Source organism: Serinus canaria, chromosome 2 (genome assembly GCF_022539315.1).
Source record: "Serinus canaria isolate serCan28SL12 chromosome 2, serCan2020, whole genome shotgun sequence".
NCBI lineage: Eukaryota > Metazoa > Chordata > Aves > Passeriformes > Fringillidae > Serinus > Serinus canaria.
In genome coordinates this window covers 114387816-114409314 of record NC_066315.1, presented here as the reverse complement: position 1 = coordinate 114409314, position 21499 = coordinate 114387816, and the positions used below count along the sequence as shown (strand labels likewise).

The following is a 21499-nucleotide window of genomic DNA, read 5'->3' as shown; positions in this document are numbered from 1 at the left end:
ATGTGCCCATTTGATTTTCTTTGTTCTCTCTTTACTGGTTGGCTTGGAGGGTTTTTTACCTAATAAACACAGAATTAGGTTATTCTAGATTGGGAAAGTTTAGTTTGGAAATGAGCTTGACTATGTCAAGAAAGCTAGTCTGTGTATGTGCAGCAGAGACATAATCTTGGGCATGACCATTGAAGCTGTAATTTTTAGTAGGTTCTTCCATAAAGTTAAAACCTTCACTATGCATTTTAGTCTTCCAAACAAAAAGAACACACTTAAACAATTACTGAATAAATTTATTTCAGGTTTAATGTGTGCTAATTTAATGGTCTTTAGGCATAAAACATTATGATAATTTTCATCACACGTTTTATCAAATCCTGAGGCCAGTGTATTAATATTTCAGTAGCTTGTAGAGAAAGGTGAGAGAATATAATATGGAACACTAAAAATGATAAGGCATGTTTTCCATGGCATTACTGTTATAGAGTATTTCCATTGATTAATCAAATGGCTAGAGTCTGACTAGGTTATGAGTTTGCTGAATTTAAACAACAGTTATTGCACAATTGGGTAAAACAGAAGCAGATATTGTGATGCTGTGGGGAAAATGAAACATCAAAAGCTAATAAGAAACTATTTTATATCATAAAAGGATAAGAACAGCTCCATCAAGCTTTAATCACATTGTTATAATACACACTTTTAAAAAAATTATGTTAGCTCATTAGCAGGGGTTATAACATAGATTGTTATAATTAGAGTAGGATTAACAAATACCCAGTTCTGCTTCTATTTCAGTGCACTGAAGCACAGGCTGCACTGGATGAATCATAGGATTATCTGTATTTCAAGAGGTTTGTTTTTACATTGGTGTCATGGCCCAGTTCAAAACTACTGGCATGCATATTGCAAGGGATGGCTAGTTTAATTTCAACCAAAATGAGGGAAGGCTGTGTCCACCTTGTCCATAACTCCTCTTCTAGCCATGGGGTTTGGAATACCTGTGTCTCTCTGGGCAGCTGCAGGTGGAGAATCACTGCCAGTGAATCAGAGCCCTGGCTGGCCAGCAGTGAGCCCAGCCTGGTGCTCCCTTCATGGTAAGTGGTAAAAATGAAGCACTTCCCTCATGTCTCTGCATGGCCAGGGTAACAGAATTCAGCTTGTTTCAGTGTACTCAGGGACTTCTGAAGTAAATCACACTGCAAATGTTGAAGTGACAGAGTCTTGCCAATATTAATTTGACAAGATGATAATTGCCAATTTATTTTCTCTTCTTAAGAGGAATTTCTGAAGGCCTGAAATTATTTCTTCTGAAAGCTGGAAAGACTGGTACCAGTAAATAATGTCCTGTGAGTGAGAGGACTGCACTAGATGGGAGAGAGATTAATTCAAGTCTTCATCAACAGATATTTCTGGGACGTTGACAGCCACATAAGTGGTACGGGAAGACCGAGCCCATGGCCTTGGTGTGCAGGTGATGTGTGAAGGAGTGGCAGAGTAGGACTGAAGCAAGGTTTCCCACAGTGCTACTGTGTGCTTGAACTGCCACATTCTTCTGATGACAGTGTCTTTTTTGTTTCTCATGTAAATGTTTAAAAGTCATCATAATCATAAAATTCATCTTGAAAATGCTTTATTTGAAAAATCCATAGAGCTCTGACTTAGGCCAAAATCTATGGGGCTTAAGTCTTTGCCATTTGTCATAGATCATGCTATGTACCCTAATTATCTGGCAACTTTCCATACTACTGTATAAATCAGGATAAGCTTTCAAAGATTTCATTTATTAAGGACTGGCAAAAAGCAAAGCATTTTCTAAATAATAACATGTACAGGAAGAAAGAGGCTGATGAATTCCCAGGGTCTGGATGAAGCCTGGGAATGAAGAACCTGCTCAGGATTATCCATGTCTAACTGAAGCACTACATTCATTTTGGACAGCACATGAGATGGTGAAATGGACATCAGTAAAGGGAAGCACTTAAGCGATTACAAATGAAGAAATGCTTGGAAAAAAACATGTTTCCAGAGAAGGTTGAAGGAATTTAAATTGGTTTTCTGGAGAGAAGGACAGAGTATCTGTCTTTGTGCTCACAAGGGTTAGTAAAAGGTAGAAGTCATTCATCTCAGCAGACTGGAGGGATGGAAAAAGACCTTGAGATAAAACAGCAAAATTACTGAAGAGTTTGAACCAAAAGAGGAAAATGTATGAAAGTGCCATTGCTGGAGTTGTAAGGCAGGAATAGACAATAAGTTTTTGTGGATGGTCTGTGAAACTTATTCTGCTGTTCATTCAGGGGATGGCTTTGCTTGCTTGAGGAGCTTCCTCCCAGCATTAATGTGACTGTCTCATGCTGACATGCACAGCCTCTTAGAAGGACCACAGCCATGGTGCTGGCAATGCCAGGTTTGAGTAACTTTCTGATTTGCCACGAGGAGTGCTCAACACTAATAGATTCATAGCATATTGATGGGGAAAGTAGCAGCCAGTGCTGAGCATGGTACCTCTTCTTCAAGCAGGAGGGAGGAGGAGGTGGGACATTTTTTGTCTTTAGAGGGTTTAGATAACAGAGTGGCAGGCACAACTGTAGCTTTATATTTTAGCTCTTTACCTTCAAACCTTAGAAAAATTAAAATTCATTTCCATGGACTTGTCTTCTTTTCTGTTAAAAAATATATCAATTGTGTAAAGGAAACACTGCAGCAGACTCTTTAAAAAAGCTATTATGAGTGCAACTTGGCAAAATACAAAGAAAAGATGAAAACAGTCATGGAATAATTTAGTCATAAAGTGAACTTGAAGGTCAAGTTTTATCTTAAAAGGTGTAGAGAACACTTAGAATTTTTGAGAACAGATAAGTGATCTCACATCAAGGAAATGTCTTCTCTGAAGTTGGTAAGAAAAAAAAGTAAACCAACTTTTCCTCGTCTGCTTTTGAGTAATATTTTGAACATTTCTAACCACATCTACTCCCAAATGACCTATTTTAGGATAGAATACTGCTAAGTTCTCTACATTGCTCTGCCAGGGTATCTCAGTTTGATCTGTAGACAATCTTAGCAAAGGAGTAAGTTAAGCTACAAGTCTTGTCAAGGTTCTGAATCTGTTGAAACTGTAAGTGTAAAAATCCATGTTGGTTCAGATTCTTCTTATGAACATTCATGGGGCTCCCTCTTCGTATTTAATGCAGACAGAGAAATAAACCGGAGTGACATTCTTAATGAAAATAATCCTGTTGAAATTAAGGAAGTACCAGAGTAACTGTGGATGGAAGTGGGATTGTCCACATGGCTGCCATAGTAGCTGTTTTGGTAAACTATGATTGTATATCAGCCCTACAACACTCTTGTCATTTAACAGATGTCCATGTTTTCCTAAGTCCTTGCAATTAGTCATTTCTGTTATCACTCTCTCCAGGTCTGAATTAGTTCTATCTAATGAGATCCCATCAGAGTGTGCTAAATAATTTGGTCTGTCAGAAATTTAAGCTGATTTTTTCCATCTGAGTTTGGTACATACCTAAATATTTTATTCCTGCTTCTGTAAATGTCTGAGTTCTTGGGTCCAATTTTATTGCATATTTGAATAAGTGCTTGATTTTAAGTATTTTTGCATTGTCGTTTCTTTCAACAGGATAATTTTAATACATGTTGTACATGTGATCCAAATGGCCTGCTGCATTAGTCTAGAGCACTTAAGTTCTTAGGTGATACTATTTAAAATTGGATTTTTAAATATTGGCATAGGTAAAAATAATTTCTACATATGCATGTGTTTTTTCCCACATACTCTTTCAAACATGAGTCATTCAGGCAAGGTTGTTTATTTATCTGGCAATGTCACCTTTATTTACCTCTCAAGATCCTCTTTCATGGGACTTTCAGAATAGTAGTGGAATTTTACTTGTGCTTTTTTGGTTGATGTTGTTCTGTCCCTTTTTAATTCTAAAATTCTACTGTGCAGAAGGAGATGTACTTATCCTTAGGAACTATATGTATCCCATTCACTATAAATAACACAGTAGATAGAACTCTTGTGGATCCCTACAATATTTCAACTGTACTCATGCAAGGCAATGGTGACCATGGTCCATGGAACCTCTTCTGCTCCACTCCAGTACAGGGGTTCTCTATGTGGATATATAAAATCTGCTTTTTAGTAATCTCTTTGCCCTCTGTTGATCCAGTTTATTAGGCTTTCAATTAGTTTCATTACATAATCTACCACTTTACATGATGAGGCAGAGATGAACATTGACAAAAATTACTCTGAAACTCAAAGAAGATCCCTCTTCCCTTACCAGTCTACTGGTTCATGATCCAGTTCCTGTCCAACTGGCAATGGCACAATTCCCTTCACCTTCCATGATGCAGGATCAGACCTTGTAATGAAATTGACCAGGTCTGTTGGTGTTGGAAAATGTTACCAGCCTACCAGGTTAAACCAATTTCCTCAGCTGCTATGGGCAGAAAAAGAAGGGTCTTATCTTAGTTGTTCAAACCTTTGCACCTTATCACCCAATTTTCCCAGTGGGTGTCTACATCTATAATTTAGTGTGAATTGAGTAAAATAATAACAAAAGCACTTGCTACTTTGATCTCGGTATGTTTATTTAATGAGTGTTCAATATGCAAAAAATAGCTGAGCATAGGAGTCCAGACCACAGTGTGCTGAGTTTATTTTATTTTACCTCATTTCTTTTTTAGTTTTTTATTATTATTTTATAATATTTTATTTTATTTACAGAGCCAAGGTTAAAAGGAGCAGGAGCCCAGCTGAGAGAGTTCAGAGTTCATCTCTGCATGTTCACTGTCTTCCATTTAAATGTACACAAAGGACTAATACAGTACCCGCTCTCCCCTGGGCTGTCTTTGATACACTCTGCTGTGCCTGGACTCTGCCACTCCTCCTATCAGTCTGATCCTACTTCTTTCAGCCCGCTGTGCTCAGCACTGTAACCTCATTCAGCTAGTGCTCTGCATGCAGGCTAACAACTTCAAGGCTCTGTCAGGCATTGACACATGCAGGCTCCAAGCGGGAAGCTAAACACTCCCCTTCACCTTTCCTGCAGTTTCACATTAACCTCTATTAAGTGCAGGGAAAACACAAATGCTGTAGTGCCATTATTCAGGTTTTAACTACCAGTGTATATTTAGATATTCAGCCAGCTCTCCACCTATGAGGACATACTCAGCAAACATTCTGTCTCCTTCCTTTCTCCCATGAGAGAGAGGTGAATAGTGAGTGAGCTTGAGGAATGCAATGGCGGATTGGGCATTTATGACTCTGGCATGAAAATCTGAGAGAAAACTTTGACAGCACTGTCTGTACTTTTTTGAGGCAATAGCAGGTGTTATAAATGAAAAATGAGAAAAAAATGGTCTTATTTGAGGAGAATCAAGCAGTGTATTTACGAAACATTTTGTCTTTGAAAGTCAGGTGGTAGAAAACGCAGTGCTAATCTGCAAGCCCTATCACACTTGGATCCAAGCACCAAATGGGTCCAAGTCTGTTGGGTGTTGTGGGCAAAGAGAGTTTCGTGTCTGTTTCTGGCTTTTTCTAAGATAGGAAATGTCTGACAGCTTTTCCTTGTGAAACTGCTCCCTCACTTCCTGCTCTGAAGCTGCTTCCAGTGCTCTCACACACCTGGTGGCTGCCCTTAAGACCGGGGCAGATTCCTTCCCAACTCCAATCTGCCCAGTCCACATGTCACTGTACTCAGACCACATAAAGGCAGCATACCCCATACTCCTGGTTCAGAATCTTCAGCAACCTGGACTGGAGACATAAAGGATTTTCCTGATACTTTCTGTATCCTGGAGGGGTCCTAGTGTTCCAGATGGGACAGGACTCCTCCAGGTCCTGCCAATCTGCACTGATCACCTCCCTTTGGCCACAGAGGGACATCCAGCTCTGCAAAGAATTTGGCTTCTTTTTGCCATTCAGGCATTTTCAGCCAATCTCGTGGTTTTTTTCAGTACACTCCTCTGCTGATAAACAAGGTTTATGAAAGGAGGGAGGGAAGACAGTAGAACAATCAAAGTTGATAGTACTATATTGTTTTTTGACAATTTTCCTGAGATAGTCCTTCAGTGAGGTGTCAAGCCTCTTTCCTGGGAAGGGTGCCTGTCTGGAATGCATTACTGTAACCTGTCTTGGGCAAATTTAAACGTGTTCAAGTACAGAATACAAAATGGAGTTTAGGAGACAAAATGGAGTTTCAGTTTAATACAAATGTACCGCTTTGCCAAACTGTGTCAAGAAAGGGATTTTCCACCGTGTATAATGTCTACAGAGGATCTCTGGTTTTATCTTTAATGGTTGCCATAACAAGATCAACTGTTTCTTTAGCATAGCAATTTGATGATTTATGTTGTATCCCGTTATTATTTTAGTGTCTTTTCAGCAGCTCTGAGTAAAACAAAATATCACTCTTTGTCATCAAGCAACATGAGACAATATCCATTCTTGGCATTTGGTTTAAAATAAACAAAATTACCTAGCTTTAAAGATTTTTCAGGATTAGTGGCTTTTAGATAATGTAAGTTACAAATTATATATATATAACCTGTAAGCAGTAAAATCACTAAATCACTAGAAATAAATAATCATTTTCCACAATGCTATTGCAACTTCTTAAAATGAAACATAAAAAATTGTGCTGGGGCGCCATCAGAATAAGGTAAACTGTGGTTTAATGATATAACTAAAGTTTACATTTAAACCTAAATCTATCTTCCAGTTCAAATCTAAGATGGGAGAAATTTGTATTTAGATTATGTGATTAATAACACATGCTTTGGAGATCTGTAGGATCCTTTGAAGAAATTGGAATGTCAAGTCCAAGTTGCTTTACTCAGAAGATGAACTTATTAAACATAGCACCTTTCACCAATATCATCATCTCTCCCCTTGCTTCTCCTCCTTTAATGTTTCTATTTTAGGATACCACTTTTGGCATATATTTGTGCACAGAAGATTGTCCAAAGCTGCTCCCCCTCCACACCCCTGTCCCAAGCATTCTTTGGCATCAAAAGCCATTTGGACTCATGTCCCTTGTGCTTCGCTGCCCACACTGCAGCTGGATGAGATGCGGTACTGGCACATTGTGCTCCTCTTCAGTATGAATGGGAAAAAGCTCTAACATTCATGTGCTTTTCTTTCCCAAAGCTCATATAACTGTGCCTGAAGAATTTAGGGCACACATTATATATATATATGTATAGAAAGAGAGAGCAGTTATGCAATACCCTCAGAAGTCAAAAACTGGATGAAAAAGGAGCAAAATAAACCCTCATTTCACAACAACAGCAAAGAAATGTTGCAAAGCAAGAAGAGAGAGGTAGAGGGGCGAAATGTAATTCTCCCTGTAATCCAGATAGCACAGGTGATCCTGGCAATGAAAATCGAGTGACTTGGTATAGAGAAAGTCAGTTTAAGTGGAGGAGAGAACTCAAAGCTAGGCTGAAGGCTTGTTTAGCATATGTGTCTATGTGGTAGCTGTCACCTGAGCAAGCTATATGAAGCTAATGCAGATATTCATCTGCATTTGTAATCACTATATGTGCACATAGAGTTACCAGCATATAAATATATTTTATTTCCAGTTATCCTCTTTGGTTCTCAAGCCCTTCTAGCTTTTCTGCCATCTTGCACCCTTCTTTTTGTATTCCAATGCTTTCTGTCTAGTTAGGTGAGCAAATAAACATTCTCTACATTGGTGTTACCATGAGAAATTTTTTTGTCTGTTCAACCTGTTTATAGTATCTTTGTGATATAGTTCATGCAGAGTGTTTTTAATTTAAAAGACATTAAGAATTAATTTAAAAAATACCGTTTGTGCAAGCTTTGCTACTTCATAATTGCTATTATAAATGCTGATAAAGTTTGCTGCAATTTAAATGTGAAGATGAAAGCAGGTTCCTGGCCATACATTGTGTGACTCTGGTATGATGCCACCTTAATGGAAGGCAGAAGCCAGCCATGGATCCCTTAAAGCACCTTTACCACTCTGGGCATTTGCTAAACTCTGTCATACCTCTTACATCAGTTTTGTAATTACATCCCTAACTTCTATGAGTAAATTGTATTTAATAACAGCATGTGGGGTTTTTTTGCATATTGGTTGCTGAACAGAACAATTTGTCTTACAAAGGGTCATTGTGAGGGGGCTTCTAACTGGCCATGCCATTATTTATAATATTTATTTAAATGAAGAATATTATGCAATCCTAATTTTATATTAGAACTATTTCCCAGTTTATTTTCATATTACCATGTGGTCATATTCTTCATTTGCTCTCACGCAAACTTCTCATGCAGTTACACTTTAATGTGAAAAGAAATGTTGTCAAGAGTAATTATTATCACACACCAGAATATTGTATTAGCATTCACATTTAATAGATTAAAATGAAAGATTTTGAAATCTGGTCTTAATGATACTGAGGGATCTTGGTGACACATTGGGAAAGCTTTATATGAAATGTCATATGATATATATACATCATACATAGGTTCATAAAAGACAGTTCATTTAACTGCCTGCCTTTGTGTTTCTTCTGTTCTGTTGGGATGAATCATCCGCAGGTTAAGTGATGCTTGTGCAGTTTCTTTGCTTGAAATCAAGCGCAGTGAGTGGCAGGAAAGCTTAGGGAATACAAGCTGAGATTGCCAACCTGAGAATGATGAGTACCATAAGACAATTTTGGAGGCATAGTGTATAACCTGGAAGGACACACTGGTAGCTGAAGACATCTTTGAGCCATATCTGCTCCTCTTTAGACGCACTGTGATCCAGATAGTTTGCTTGAACTGTTGTTGCATATAACACCTTACTTGGAAAGCTGAATTCCAGGTGGATATAGCATGAATTAAAGGGTGCAGGTGGAGACTTGTTGAAAAGTGCCATGCTGCAGAGCCTGAACGTTACAAAGCAGTCTATTAAAGGTGAAAAGATTCAATACTCATTTCTGGGATTTAGGGGTGCATTTTGGAAGCTTCTAAACAGATGAAGAGAAAATATGAATAGAACTTTCCAGCTGATCCAATTGTTGGCATTTTTTCTTCAGTTTATTGTTTTGATGTGGGATTGTCACATTTGGGCAAGGTGAGCATTGGATATGTGCTGTATCAGATTTTCTGAACTTTTTGTTATTGAAAGCTTGTGTATCTTTTTTGGCTGGGGTGCGATGTACAGGTCATCTTTATTTCACACTGCTTTGGTAGTTGGGAAAGGGAATGATGAATAAACATATCAGCATTGCAGTAAATATTTTGTTTTATTCTGGTGTACAAATATCATATTTTCACTCTTTTATAAACATTTTACTAAACATTGAGAACGTGAAGGAGGTATCTCCTGGCAATACCTGCTGTACAATATGCATGTGTATATGCCTCATCCATTGAGTTTATGGGTGTTTTTCAGGCTCATATCCAAAGAGTTAGGAACTGCCAAGTAGCCTTGCACCACACTACACTGGACTGAGGGCAGATAATAATTTAAACAGCAGTAAATGTAGTACAAACACTGACATGGCAAGAGTGTTACTGTCAGCTGATGCATTACAGTCCACAATCTGCATATATAAACACTACAAAAAATACACATCCCATCAAATCTTGCTGACCTATATAACCTATTACACAACATCTTGCACATATTTCTGACAAGCAGATGCTAAATATTTCAGTGACTAAATTCCATGCTTGAATATTAAAGAAATTAATTAACAAATCAGACAGCTGCCCGATATTTTTAGATGTTAACAGGTCACTCCGATTTTACAAACATTATGCATTGATTTATTTGTCTGAAAATTTACCCTAACAAATTAATCCAAAATGTTGGAGAAGGTCATTTCTCATGTAAACATCAATCCCCTTACATTTCTCATGTAAGGTCAAAAGGCCACAAAGTTTAAATTTACACATATTTTTTCTGGTTTTGTTTCTCTGAAACATGCTCACATAAAGCCCACAGACTATGGCAGAAATAAAAAATATTTCAGAGCTAAATAGAGGGCCACAAATAACAAACAGGAGAGGCTGAGATCCAATGTCCTATCATGCCAGGGAGATCACTAATAGCAAGGCACTGATTAGGTAGGCAGATAATCCAAGAACAACACACAGAATGATAAAAATTTCAGTATTCATGGAAAAATACCTTAGGGAAATTATTCAAAGAATGCAGATTTGATGATTGTGAGCTTGGGAGCAAGGACAAATGACCAAACATTCAAAAGAGGGAATTATGTGAAAGACTAGTTTACTTCATAAAGATTCTTAAATCATAGTCTCATGCATTATGGAAGGCAAAATAAATTGAAATAATCCTTGACTGTATCTAGCCAGTAGGCAGAAAAGAAAAGAAATTTCTTCATATTCACTGCAACCAAACACATGCAACACAGTATTTGAATTACAGCAAAGCTTGCGATGTATCACGACAAATGTATGAAGATAACGAGGGAAATTCAAAAGAAGAAACTCAAGGAATGATGGTTTCCAGGGCAGATCCCATTCCCAGCAAGTGTAACTATCCTGTCCATGGGATTTCTTATAAATTTGATATGGATTGCATCTGTTCCAAAAAAGATATCAAAACTCATTCTAAAATGTCTGAGAAATGATGAGTTTGCTGTTGACATAATGCTTAATTACCTCCTAAAGTAGGAACTTGTATCTTATTTCAGGGCTGAATTTCTGTAACTTCCATTTCTCAACACTAGATCTCATTATACCACTGTCAGGAAGGCTGACATCTTGCTATCAGACATCTTTCCAGGGTGTAAGTACCAATCACAATGATCAAGGCACCTTTCAGCCTTTCGTCTGACAAGCTGAATAAGTTGAGCTCCTGTAGGCCTGGCACTGGAGTGCTTGCTTTCCAAATACTGGCTGTGAAATCACTCTTCAGAATTTCACTTCTTCATTTGAGTAGAAGAAACAATGCATTTTTTTCCAATCCAGATACTAAATTTTTTTCTCCAGAGCTCTACTTTGAATGCTTGAGAAAGCTAAAAGAAAAGAATGTGCCAAAAAGAAACAAAAAAGGAACAAGCACCAATCTCTATATTATGATTTAATCTAACTATCTCTAATCTGTCAAAATTTGGAAATACTCTATTCCCTATGGCAGATCTGTGGCATAATCCTTTCCCTCCCATGAAAATGAAACTAGGACTTCTGACAGATAGTCTGCGACTATTAAATAGCTCTGGCCAGGCAGGGCAGACCATCAGCTGCTGTGCCAGGAGCTGGCACTTGTTCATGTTACTGCTGCTGTTACAAGGCTTGTAGCCTCTGGCAGAGAAAGAGGATGAACAGCTGGAAGCAGAAACCTTTTCAGCCACCTCAGCAAAAATTGGTAGAGCTATCTGCCAAAGACACAGTTTACCTTTGCCACCTTGGGCTAGTAGAATATACTGCACCTTGCAGGTGGAATATCCCCTGAAGCTCAACACTGATCAGGAAATGTCCATGGGATATTTCATGGGCAACTTCTGTGGGAGCAGAGCAATCTCAGTAGTAGGGACTTCTTAAAAAAGCTGCTGTGTCATGCAAAACAATGGCTGATGTCCAAAATATGTCACTCTAGGCATTCACACAAGGGGTCAGGTGCAAGTTATTTCAAACAGACCTCGTAACAGCTGGAAATTTGTGGTTCATGACTGGAGATAGGAATTCCTGCTGTTGTTCATTTCTGCTTAAAAGGTTTGAAAAGATTTTCCCTAGCTCCTGAGCAGACACTGGGACTATCAATGCCCTGTTGGTACTGCCACTTGAGTGGGTGTGATGAGAGTTCTGTGGGGACATTTTCCAGACTATGTAAGAAATCAGTAGTTTTACACTTCTTTGTGCTGGTACAGGATGAGGCTTCAGATCTGACAGTTTTTCTCCATCTAGACCTTCAGATTTTAATCAGCTCCTTTCTATGACATTTCTGTTACTTCTCAACTGCAGTTGAGAGGCAAAAAAAAAAAAAAAAAAAAATGGAAAGGAGAAAAGGAAAGAAGCTTTTTATATATTGTATATATTTCCAGGAATGGTATTTATCATTTACAGATGGTTATTTTTGCAGTTCTGATTATGAACGTTTACTTTATTCACACATCAAGCAAACTATCCTCTTACACCATACGGACGGGAGGTATACTCTTTCATACATTCAGATGTCTGAAAGCTGTCTGGAAATGTATTTCCTACTTTCTGACATGGGAACATTTCAGTTGGAGGGGGTTTAATTTGTTTTGAAATTTCAGCTCTTGTTCTGCTCAGAAGCTAAAGTTGGAATCCATTAAGATGCATTTTAGTGCAGATTCTATTCTCATCTTTCTTTTTTCAGTAAGTGTGCAATTCACTTAGTACTTCATTGCAACCAACAGCAATATGTATACATGGTGCACAAAATGAGGCATTTTGTTTTAAAACAGATTGCAGATGAAAGGAAACCATTCATTTCTTCCTTGGTAGCTGTAATTACTAGAGCGCTAATTACTCCAAATCACTGACATCCAGGGTCAATAAGGATGACAACAGGAACATCAAAGACAAGATGCACACATGCAATTACAAGTCTCTAAAACCAGGCTGTAATATTATTTTATAGCAACTGTTTTTTTCAGTCAATGCTAAAAAAATCGAGTTTGCTGAATGTTTACTATTATTTCCTTTGCAGTTTGACGGTGAGAACATGTATATGAGTATGACAGAGCCAAGCCAGGACTACGTGCCAGCCAGCCAGGTGGGTTAATTAATCTTCTCTGCCTTGTTTCAAATTGTAATTAAAAAAATTCAAAGAGTTGCATTGCAAATGAGTGGCACTATCAGTAACTGCTGCAATCAGGAATAATCATAATTTATAAACAAAGCATTTAAGCCTTGTTTCCAGTTAATGAGATAGAGCTGATAAAACACCAGAGTTGGCGTTTGTTGAAAGATGCTACCTTGTTTCCTCTCCAGAATTCAAGCAGCTGTTTTGCCAGCATGATCTTTCCTGAACAGTTGTTTTACCTTCAGGAAATAAAGTCTTTACAGGTGCAGGTTATTTGTTTATCTGACTGCAGACAAGTTAATCATTATAAGCTATACATGTCACAAATATCTTTAATTATCACTCATAGAACAGTTGAAGAATTGCATTTTTAGCACTAATCCTGTGTCTGAGGAATGTTGCTGTTATTACACAATTAGCAGTGGGGTTAAGGCAATGGCTTAGCCTTCTGTAGCCTACAGGCCAAAAGGCTTAATGTGATGTGTATTCTTTAAAGGTATTTTTGATCCCTTTTCCTTTTGGAGAACCATACACTAAATTTTGATACTGGATGTATATTAAAATATGTTCCACCTTTTCACTTGACTTTAAAGATTCTGTAGATTTCTAAGAATTACAATTGTAATTACTCCTTAAAAAGCAAAAATAGTTTTGAAAGTTTTGGGTTGTCTACCCGATGCTACATCTATATGTAGGGGGGAATTTTTCATTTAACACATCACATGTTTCAGTTTAACTTTGCACCAGTAAGTGGTGGGAATAGTGCTGCAGATCAATTAGATTGTGTCAGAAATTGCCATGAATAACCAGACTTGTGGTCTGTGTCATGCAATATTTCAGGTCAGTGGTGTCTGGTCTCACAAAACCAGGAGGCTTATGTGTAAAACTCTCATTAGGTGGGAAGTAAGTTTGAATGAATAGTAATTATGTTCAGATAAGCTGGATGTAACTTAGGGATCAACAGCTTTGGAAAGTGTGCATTCAAAACTAAATGTCTTCATGAAGTGATGCTCTTCAGGTACACAGGTTCCTTGGGGGCGGAGAAGCAGGAGTTTGTGTGAGATGAGTACATGGTTTAATCAAAAAGACCATCTTTAAAGTGTTCCACCATGTTGCTTCCCAGCTTTCTGTTTAAGTCATTCTGAAATACCTTTAGAGACCAATAGTACTTTGCATTTAGGAGTTGTGCATGATTGAACTTATTCAGCTAAGAAGCCTCCAAGATCCAGAGGTAGTTTAGAATAGAACTGTTTGATTAAAAAATGAAAAATTATATTATTAATTTTTCTCTTACCATTAATCCAAAAACTGTACTGACAAGTTTTAGTATTACTATTAGATTAAAGCAGCCTAGTATCATCTCATTCTTGCCTTAAGGGTTTTGAAGTGCAAGGGCTAATTGAATTTGTTTGAAACAGTAGAAATACAAACTCTGTGAATGATTGCTGTTATCAGGCAGCTGCTACCTTTCAGAGAATCATTATGTCTGTCTTAAATCGTTTTGAATAAAGAATTGCAAGTCCACATTATACATCAGAATTATTTTTCTTCTGTTGATATTTTTGTACTATGTATGCATGTAGTTTAAATAATTTAAATGGGATATTGAAAAATTAAGAGTATAAGTTTTAATCTTTTATGTGGTTTCTACATGTGCTAACAAGGCCCAGATTCTCAGCGATATTTATTCATCTAACACTCACTGGTTGAAGTGAAAGTAAGGTTCTTAAAGTACCTTTAAAGAGCCAGGCTTAGGTATTTTAAATGCAAATTACTTTGTCTTCAAGGAAAAAAAATCTATCAAATGTGACATTTCCAAATTCAGAGATGTCAGAAAACCCTGAATTCTTACAGAGGGCTGGAATCAAGAAAAGGCTTATGGACTTAAAATCTGACCATGGCAAGACTGAACTCTGGGGTGTCTGGCTCCCAGGTGGAGTTCAAAACCCAAAGGCAACCTCTGTCTTTTGCTGGGGGACCCATGTGGCAAGAAGCATCTCAATTGCCAGCCAGAGTGTTTTAAGTTGTTACCAAGTGTGCACAAGTTAACCAGCCTTCTGTGCCTGGTTGAGAGTAGCTGTCAGCCTTGGGCTGTCACAACCTCCCTTCTCTTGCTGGGATTTTCTCCTGGTGCTTACACTGTTGCTGTGGTTTTAAGTGAATACACAGAATCATAGAATGGACTGGGTTGGAATGGACCTTAAAGATCATCCAGTTCCTTCCACCATGCCATGGGCAGGGACTAGCCCTGGTTACTTAGAGCCCCACCCAGCCTGGCGTTGAAAACTCCCAGTTGTGGGAAGTCCACAACCTCTCTGGGCAACCTGTGCCAGTGCCTCACCACCCTTATAGCAAAGAGCTTCTTTCTAATGTCTAATCTAAACCCGCCCTCCTGCAGCTTTAGGCCATTCCTCCTTGACCTATCACTGCAGGCTGTGGTGAAAAGTCCCTCTCCAGCTTTCTTGTTGGCTCCCTTTAGCTACTGGAAAGCTGCTCTGAGATCTCCCTGGAGCCTTCTCTTTTCCAAGCTGAACATCCCCAGCATTTTTAGCCTGCCTTCTTGCCTTCGCAGAAGAGGTGTTTCAGCTCTGTGTGGGCTGGAACATATGGGAAAGCCTGATAATACCAGTATTTAAAAAAAAAAAAAAAAAAAAAGAAAGAAAAAAAAAGAGACAAAACAACTTCTATGAGAACAGGAATATGGGGTGTGATGGAAACCTGTCTCTCATGTTTCATCAAGAAGAACCTGCAACTGTGAGAGGAGCCTTCCCAAACCTGTTCCTGACACAGACAGCTGCTAGTCATTCCTCAAAGGAGCTAAACAGCTCTTCATTGGCAGTGTCTGTGAGGTCTTCACTGACTGTAATGGGATGTGTTCCTTTCTTGGGCATGAGCATTTGGTGGTCAGCCAAAACTGGTGAACTGACTACCATTTCAAAATCCAGTCTGGTGGTTAAAATGGGAAAAAAATACAGTATTTCCTGCTCTGAAAACAAAGCACGAAAGACTGTGTAACATACAGGGCTAGGGAGAGGAACAGTAAAGGATGCAATTATATTTTCTGACCATAGTTATAGGATGATTTGTTCATTTTCCTGTCACTGTTACTGGATGTAAAACACATAAGGCCATAAAAAGAGAGGAGGAAATGTTCTTTCTCAGATGACAGCATAGTTACTCTAATCATAATTTTGTCCTATGTCTATTTTGCACCTGTGCTCATGAGTCTTGCCATTGCATGACCTCAGTGTGAGGAATTCAGGCTCCTTCCCACCCTTAATAACTTGGCTGTTCCCTCACAAGATCAGAGATAGGGGTTGAATCCTGTCAGAATGAGAAGTGAGTTAATTCTGAGAAGCAAGTTAATTCTGAGTTAATGAGAAGTGAGTTAACTCTGCTTTTCTTGATGCATTCACATCTGCTAACTAAAATATGGATCCCACATGTAAGGAGATACATAGTCCTATCAGAAACTTTTATTGAAGCTCTGGCCATGCTGACTGAGTCAGACATGAGCATCATTTTTTAATTTCAGAGTCTGACATAACTTATCTGGGAGGTGGGCTGGCAGACTGAGTCATGGTATGTAACAACAAGGACCAAGGGGTTTCCACTTGGCTGTCTTCAGGATGAGGTGACCACAGAGGCAGGCTTGCTGGAGTCCTGATACATGCTGACAAGCACCTCGGTTCTTCTGTTTACTCCAAAGTATTCCTATCCAGAAAAACATCACCTTATATTATTTTCCAGGTTTTAATCAATTTATCCCCCTTAGGCTAACATAAATAAAAGCTCAGCCATTGGACAGGAAAAAATATAGTTTTGTTCCTTTTGCTGTATAACATCAAACAGCTGCATAGTTTGGTAATTCAAGACAAGTTGCCTCACAGCATCCCTCAACAATAATTATCATTTCTGTTCAATTTTCAAATCAGTACATGCTTTGGGACTTACAGACCAAGTTGCTAAGTAGCAACATATGGCTCACTACTGTTCCTGTGATGTTGCTGCAAGCAAATAGCATAATTCTATACTTGAAATGATTTTTACAGAAAGCCAGTGCTGGAACTGAGCCAGAAGAGTAAGTATACAGTAAAAATTAATGATATTCTTTTAAAGCGTCCCAAAAGGCTGTTTGGCAATGTTGTCTCTGTGTGCATTTTATATATATGTGTAAGTACTGCATTTTTGGTTACAATATATGTAGTACAGGACTCTACACTGAAGACATCTCCTAAATTAGTTATGCCAGCCATATTAACAAACATACACAGTAAAACTGTAACATTTTCACTACTAATTGCACTTGGATCTGAAAGTATTTATCATTTTAAGATAAAACTATGCCAACTGATCTGCATTTGAGATTCCCACCAATTATTGTTTTCTCCCCATACCTATAATTGAAACCTTGGACATGAATTACTCTTTATGTTATCCCTCCTCCTGTAATTTGTGGGTCCCACAGAGCACAGTATAAAATTATATTGCTTGTTTTACATTTCTTCCTAGTCACAATATGGAATGTAATTCAGGACTCTGTTGCACAAAGCTTTAACACATTTGTAGCCTTCCTGAGGATTGATAAATGTTAAGGTTAATGAGTGCAGCTGCCAGATTCCCTGCAAGGTCCAAAGGGAAGGGATGAGAACAGGCCTGGAGCTGATGATTTGGGGGAGTACCCCTATTGTCCCACTGGGAAGAAAAGATCTGAGGCAGAGGAAGGAATACTGATTGCTCAAAGGTGGTATTTTCCTTCTTCCCAGAGCTATACCAGGGAGATCTATCTAAAATATATCTGCATGCTCTTTGATAGAGGGGTATCAAAACTGTTTTGTCTTTTACATCTACAGGGTCAAATAGAATGGATTGACATCCAAAAGAGAGATTTTTTTCATATTAATATTGCCTTATGCACATGGTCCTACACGTAGCCCTTATGTATTTTTTACATTTTTATACCATAATTTTTAGGTTATTAATGACATAACTATGGCTCATGTGAAGTAGGGATGGATAAGTGCTATGTATTAGCTTCCCTCTCTTGGTCTGTATTGGTCCTTCCCTGTAGGTAGGCTAGAATTCCAGGGTACTGCCAGAAGACACAGCTCTTCAATCTTGTTGCCTGCAACAGTCTCCCTCAGCAGAGCAGGGCAAGAGTTGGCTGCCTTGGAAAGGATTCAGAAAAAGCAGCATTCTCAAATGGAGAATCATTACATGGCCCAATGCAGTCTCATGGGTACTCACTACCCTGACCTGAAGTCTAGCACAATCCTGCCAAAAGTTGGAAAGCTTTTGCTTTGGGAAAGCTCATTATTTGAGAGGCTGCTCCACAGTGAAGAGACATTGCTACCTGGGTAGTCTGCTGGCTGGCTGCAGTCCAGGGCTGTTTTGGACCATGTTCCATCTCCCTCTTCCTGATCCACTATCTTTTCATTTCAAAAATAGGTTATCAACAGAAGGGAATCTACTTCTTGGTCCTCCATTTCTCTGAATTGGTCTCTAAATACCACATAAAAAAAAATAAAAAATAAAAAAAAGAAAGAAGAAAGGGACATAGGTTAAAATGGCCTCAGGGAAAGAAAAATACCAGGCAGGACTTTCAGATCCTGAATGAGCAGCTACAGGTAGATATAATTATACCCTGCCTTTTACTTTTGAGTAAAACATAGTCTTTTAATATTATCTTAACATCAGGCAGAGTCTAGAAAGAACAGAGTTCCTGATAAAAATACACCAACAGTTGCATTAACAAGGCTATGTATTTATAGATATACATCTTTAGAATCATAGAATGGTTTGAATTGGAAGGCATCTTTGAAGATCATGTAGTCCAGTTCCCTGCCATGAGCAGTTGCATCTTTCACTAAATCAGACTGCTCCAAGTCTCATCCAACATGACCTCAAAAACTTCCAGTGATGGGGCACACACAAATTCTCTGCACAATCTCTTACAGTGTCTCATCACCCTCACAGTAAAGAATTTTTTCCTATGTCAAGTCTAAATCTGTCCTCTCTGTTTAAAACTGCTTCTGCTTGTCCTAACACTGCAGGCCTTGCTATAGGGTCTTTCTCCATCTTTCTTATAAGCCCCCTTATATACTGAAAGGTGTTATAAAGTCTCCTTAGAATGTCCTCCAGGCTGAAAAACCCCAACTCAGCCTTTCATCACAGGAGAGGTGCTTCAGCCCTTGGACCTCTGTGGTCTTCTCCAGACCCAAACTTACAAATTCATATTTTCCTGTGCTGCAGACCCCAAAGCTGGATGCAGAACTCCAGATGGGGTCTCCCAAAATCAGAGCAGACAGGCAGAATCCCCTCCCTCATCCTGCTGGCCATGCTGCTTTTGATGCAACCCAGAACAAGGTTGGCTTTCTGGGCTGCAAGCACATTGCCAGCTTATGTCCAGCTTGTCATCCAAGAGTGTCCCAAGCCCTTCTTCACTGGGATGTGTTATATTATGTATGAATGTCTTTGGCTTTAATGCAAAGTGTATGAACATGTACTGCGTATATATTAAAGGATTTTTTTTTAATCAAATGCCTCTACTTCTATAAAAATATAAGTCAGAATTAGGGCCTGTTGGCTGGAATTTAAGAGCTTTTACAAATTTCACTTTAAAGATGTAACTCAGGTGAAATACCTTTACCCTTTCTTACTCAAAGTCATTTTAGTCAGTTATGTTCAGTAGGTATGGAACTTGTGCTCTGTCCAGAAGAAGAAATGTATACGACCTTCTTATCCCTGAAAAATGAGTTTCTTAAACATGCCTAAACTTAATGCATCTTTCATTTAATGCCTATTCCATAGCACATGCTATAAAAACACTAAAGAGGGCAAAATCTAGTCCCTAAGGTTCCTAAGCAAACATCCCCATAATTACAGTTGTATAAACAAAAGTGTCCCTCTCCAGCCTTCAAAAATCCTTAGCGTGGATCTGTAAAATTGAGATCATATCAGAAACCTCAACAAGTATAACAAATTTTTCAGCATTCTATTTGTCTTCTGGCTGTGAAATCTTACACTTATATTTTCTTTGCAGGCATGTGGGCAGAAAACTTTTTAATGAAACAGGTTTGGAAGGGAATTGCATAGCTACAGAATTTTGGGCTTTAGGAGTAAATGTCAGATACTTTTAGAGTAATGCTAAAATTGTAAACTTGGCCCTGTTGAATACACAGTGGTTCTGCACATCAATTAAAAGTATTTTTCTTAAGAGTTGCACATGAGAGGGAAGAAAGTAAGCATTGCATCTTGTCTTAGCTGTGGCATCAGGATGACAGCAACTTTAGTGATAGGCCCACAATAAATCAATAAAGTAAAAACAACAAAAGCTATTATTTTACCATGAAAAAGGTAAACAGAAAATCAATCATCACATGATGAATTCTCTGTCCAAAAGCCAGAGGTATTTTTTCACATATCACAAGAGAAAAGGCACTGCCTTTCGCTGTGCATATCATGAGACAACTTTCTGTTTAATGAGCAGCCAGTATAAAATATCCTTCAAAATGTTTCCCTCTGCTCCTTCATGTACAACTTTTTTAGCATGTGAAAACAGATTACAGACATCATATATTTTAGTTATGTAGTTTCCTTTCCAGGAAACACTACAGGTCAGCAGCGTGGATGAATTATGGGATGTAACCATGGGAAATGTTAAAGGCAGTATTTTTCATCTAAGCTTCACATAAAATGAACCTTTTTCGGTCCATAAAACGTCTGGAAGAATTACATGAATTTGAACTACAAATTAGAGCAATTACTATTATACTGTCCCTTTTGGCAAAGGCTGCTGCAGTAGAGTCAGTTTGACCTGCTGACCCCTGACCGAATAAACCGATAAGATGCCAGTCTTTGATTAATCTAGTTAGTTTTACAAAATCTGGCATCTTAACAAGCCCAAACTAGTTGCTCAAACCAGTCTTCAATGTAACATTCAAATGATCACTCCGTGGAGTCCCAGAGGTATTCATTACAGACAAAATTGCTCTTGTTGCCTTGCATACAAGCTGAGTTTTCAATGGGAAATGAAAGGCTGCCTGGAAAAATAGGCCACCTAATTAAGTTAAACTACTCTAGCATTTGGCTTGACATCTTCATTACTCAAAATTAAAAAGATGCTTCACTTGAGCACGCAAGTTACTATTGTTTATGTTGTTTTCCTCTTAAATTGGCTTCTTACGTAGAAGTCTGTTTTTCAGAATTATATCTCATAATAGCTTGCATATTTCTTGCAGTTTATAAAAATGTCTTAATAGGTACTGTGCTGCTGATAGTTTGTGTGACATCAGTAGGCTTGAACTTATTACTGGGGTCCCAGCAGTCCCAAGCTTACATGACACTTTATCAAGAGAGGGCCAGATCCTGCCACTTTTACTTGCTTATAAATAATCTGTACTCATTCATATACTCAGCACTTCCTTGGTCTTTTTACTGAAGGTGCTGCGTCGAAATCTAGATGTTAAAGCCAGGGGGACCACTGGAAGGAATTGGGAGCTCTGATCTGCCTCAGCTTTAAGCTTTTCCTGTGATTGTAACAAAAGTTACATCATAATTGCAAAGAATAGCCATGCCTCTGTTTTGATCCTCCTTTTCTCAAGTGGTGACATTTTGCATTAAATCAGATATTTTTCTGGCAATTTCATCAGTCATTCAGCAGAAGTGTAGCACAGGTAGGACCCGCTATCCTTTTGAATAGTGAGAAGCAATCCATTGTTTCTGAG

General features: G+C 38.4%; 1 protein-coding gene across 2 annotated transcripts in view; it reads left to right on the top strand.

Annotated features, from left to right (window-relative positions):
- The window catches only part of TOX (thymocyte selection associated high mobility group box), a 217742-nt gene that overhangs the window by 101244 nt on the left and 94999 nt on the right, over positions 1 to 21499 (top strand). For both annotated transcript variants that reach the window (XM_030239706.2, XM_009085557.4), the window contains exon 2: positions 12678 to 12743. In XM_030239706.2, coding sequence (XP_030095566.1) covers positions 12678 to 12743 — 66 coding nt within the window. The remainder of the gene's footprint in view (positions 1 to 12677; positions 12744 to 21499) is intronic.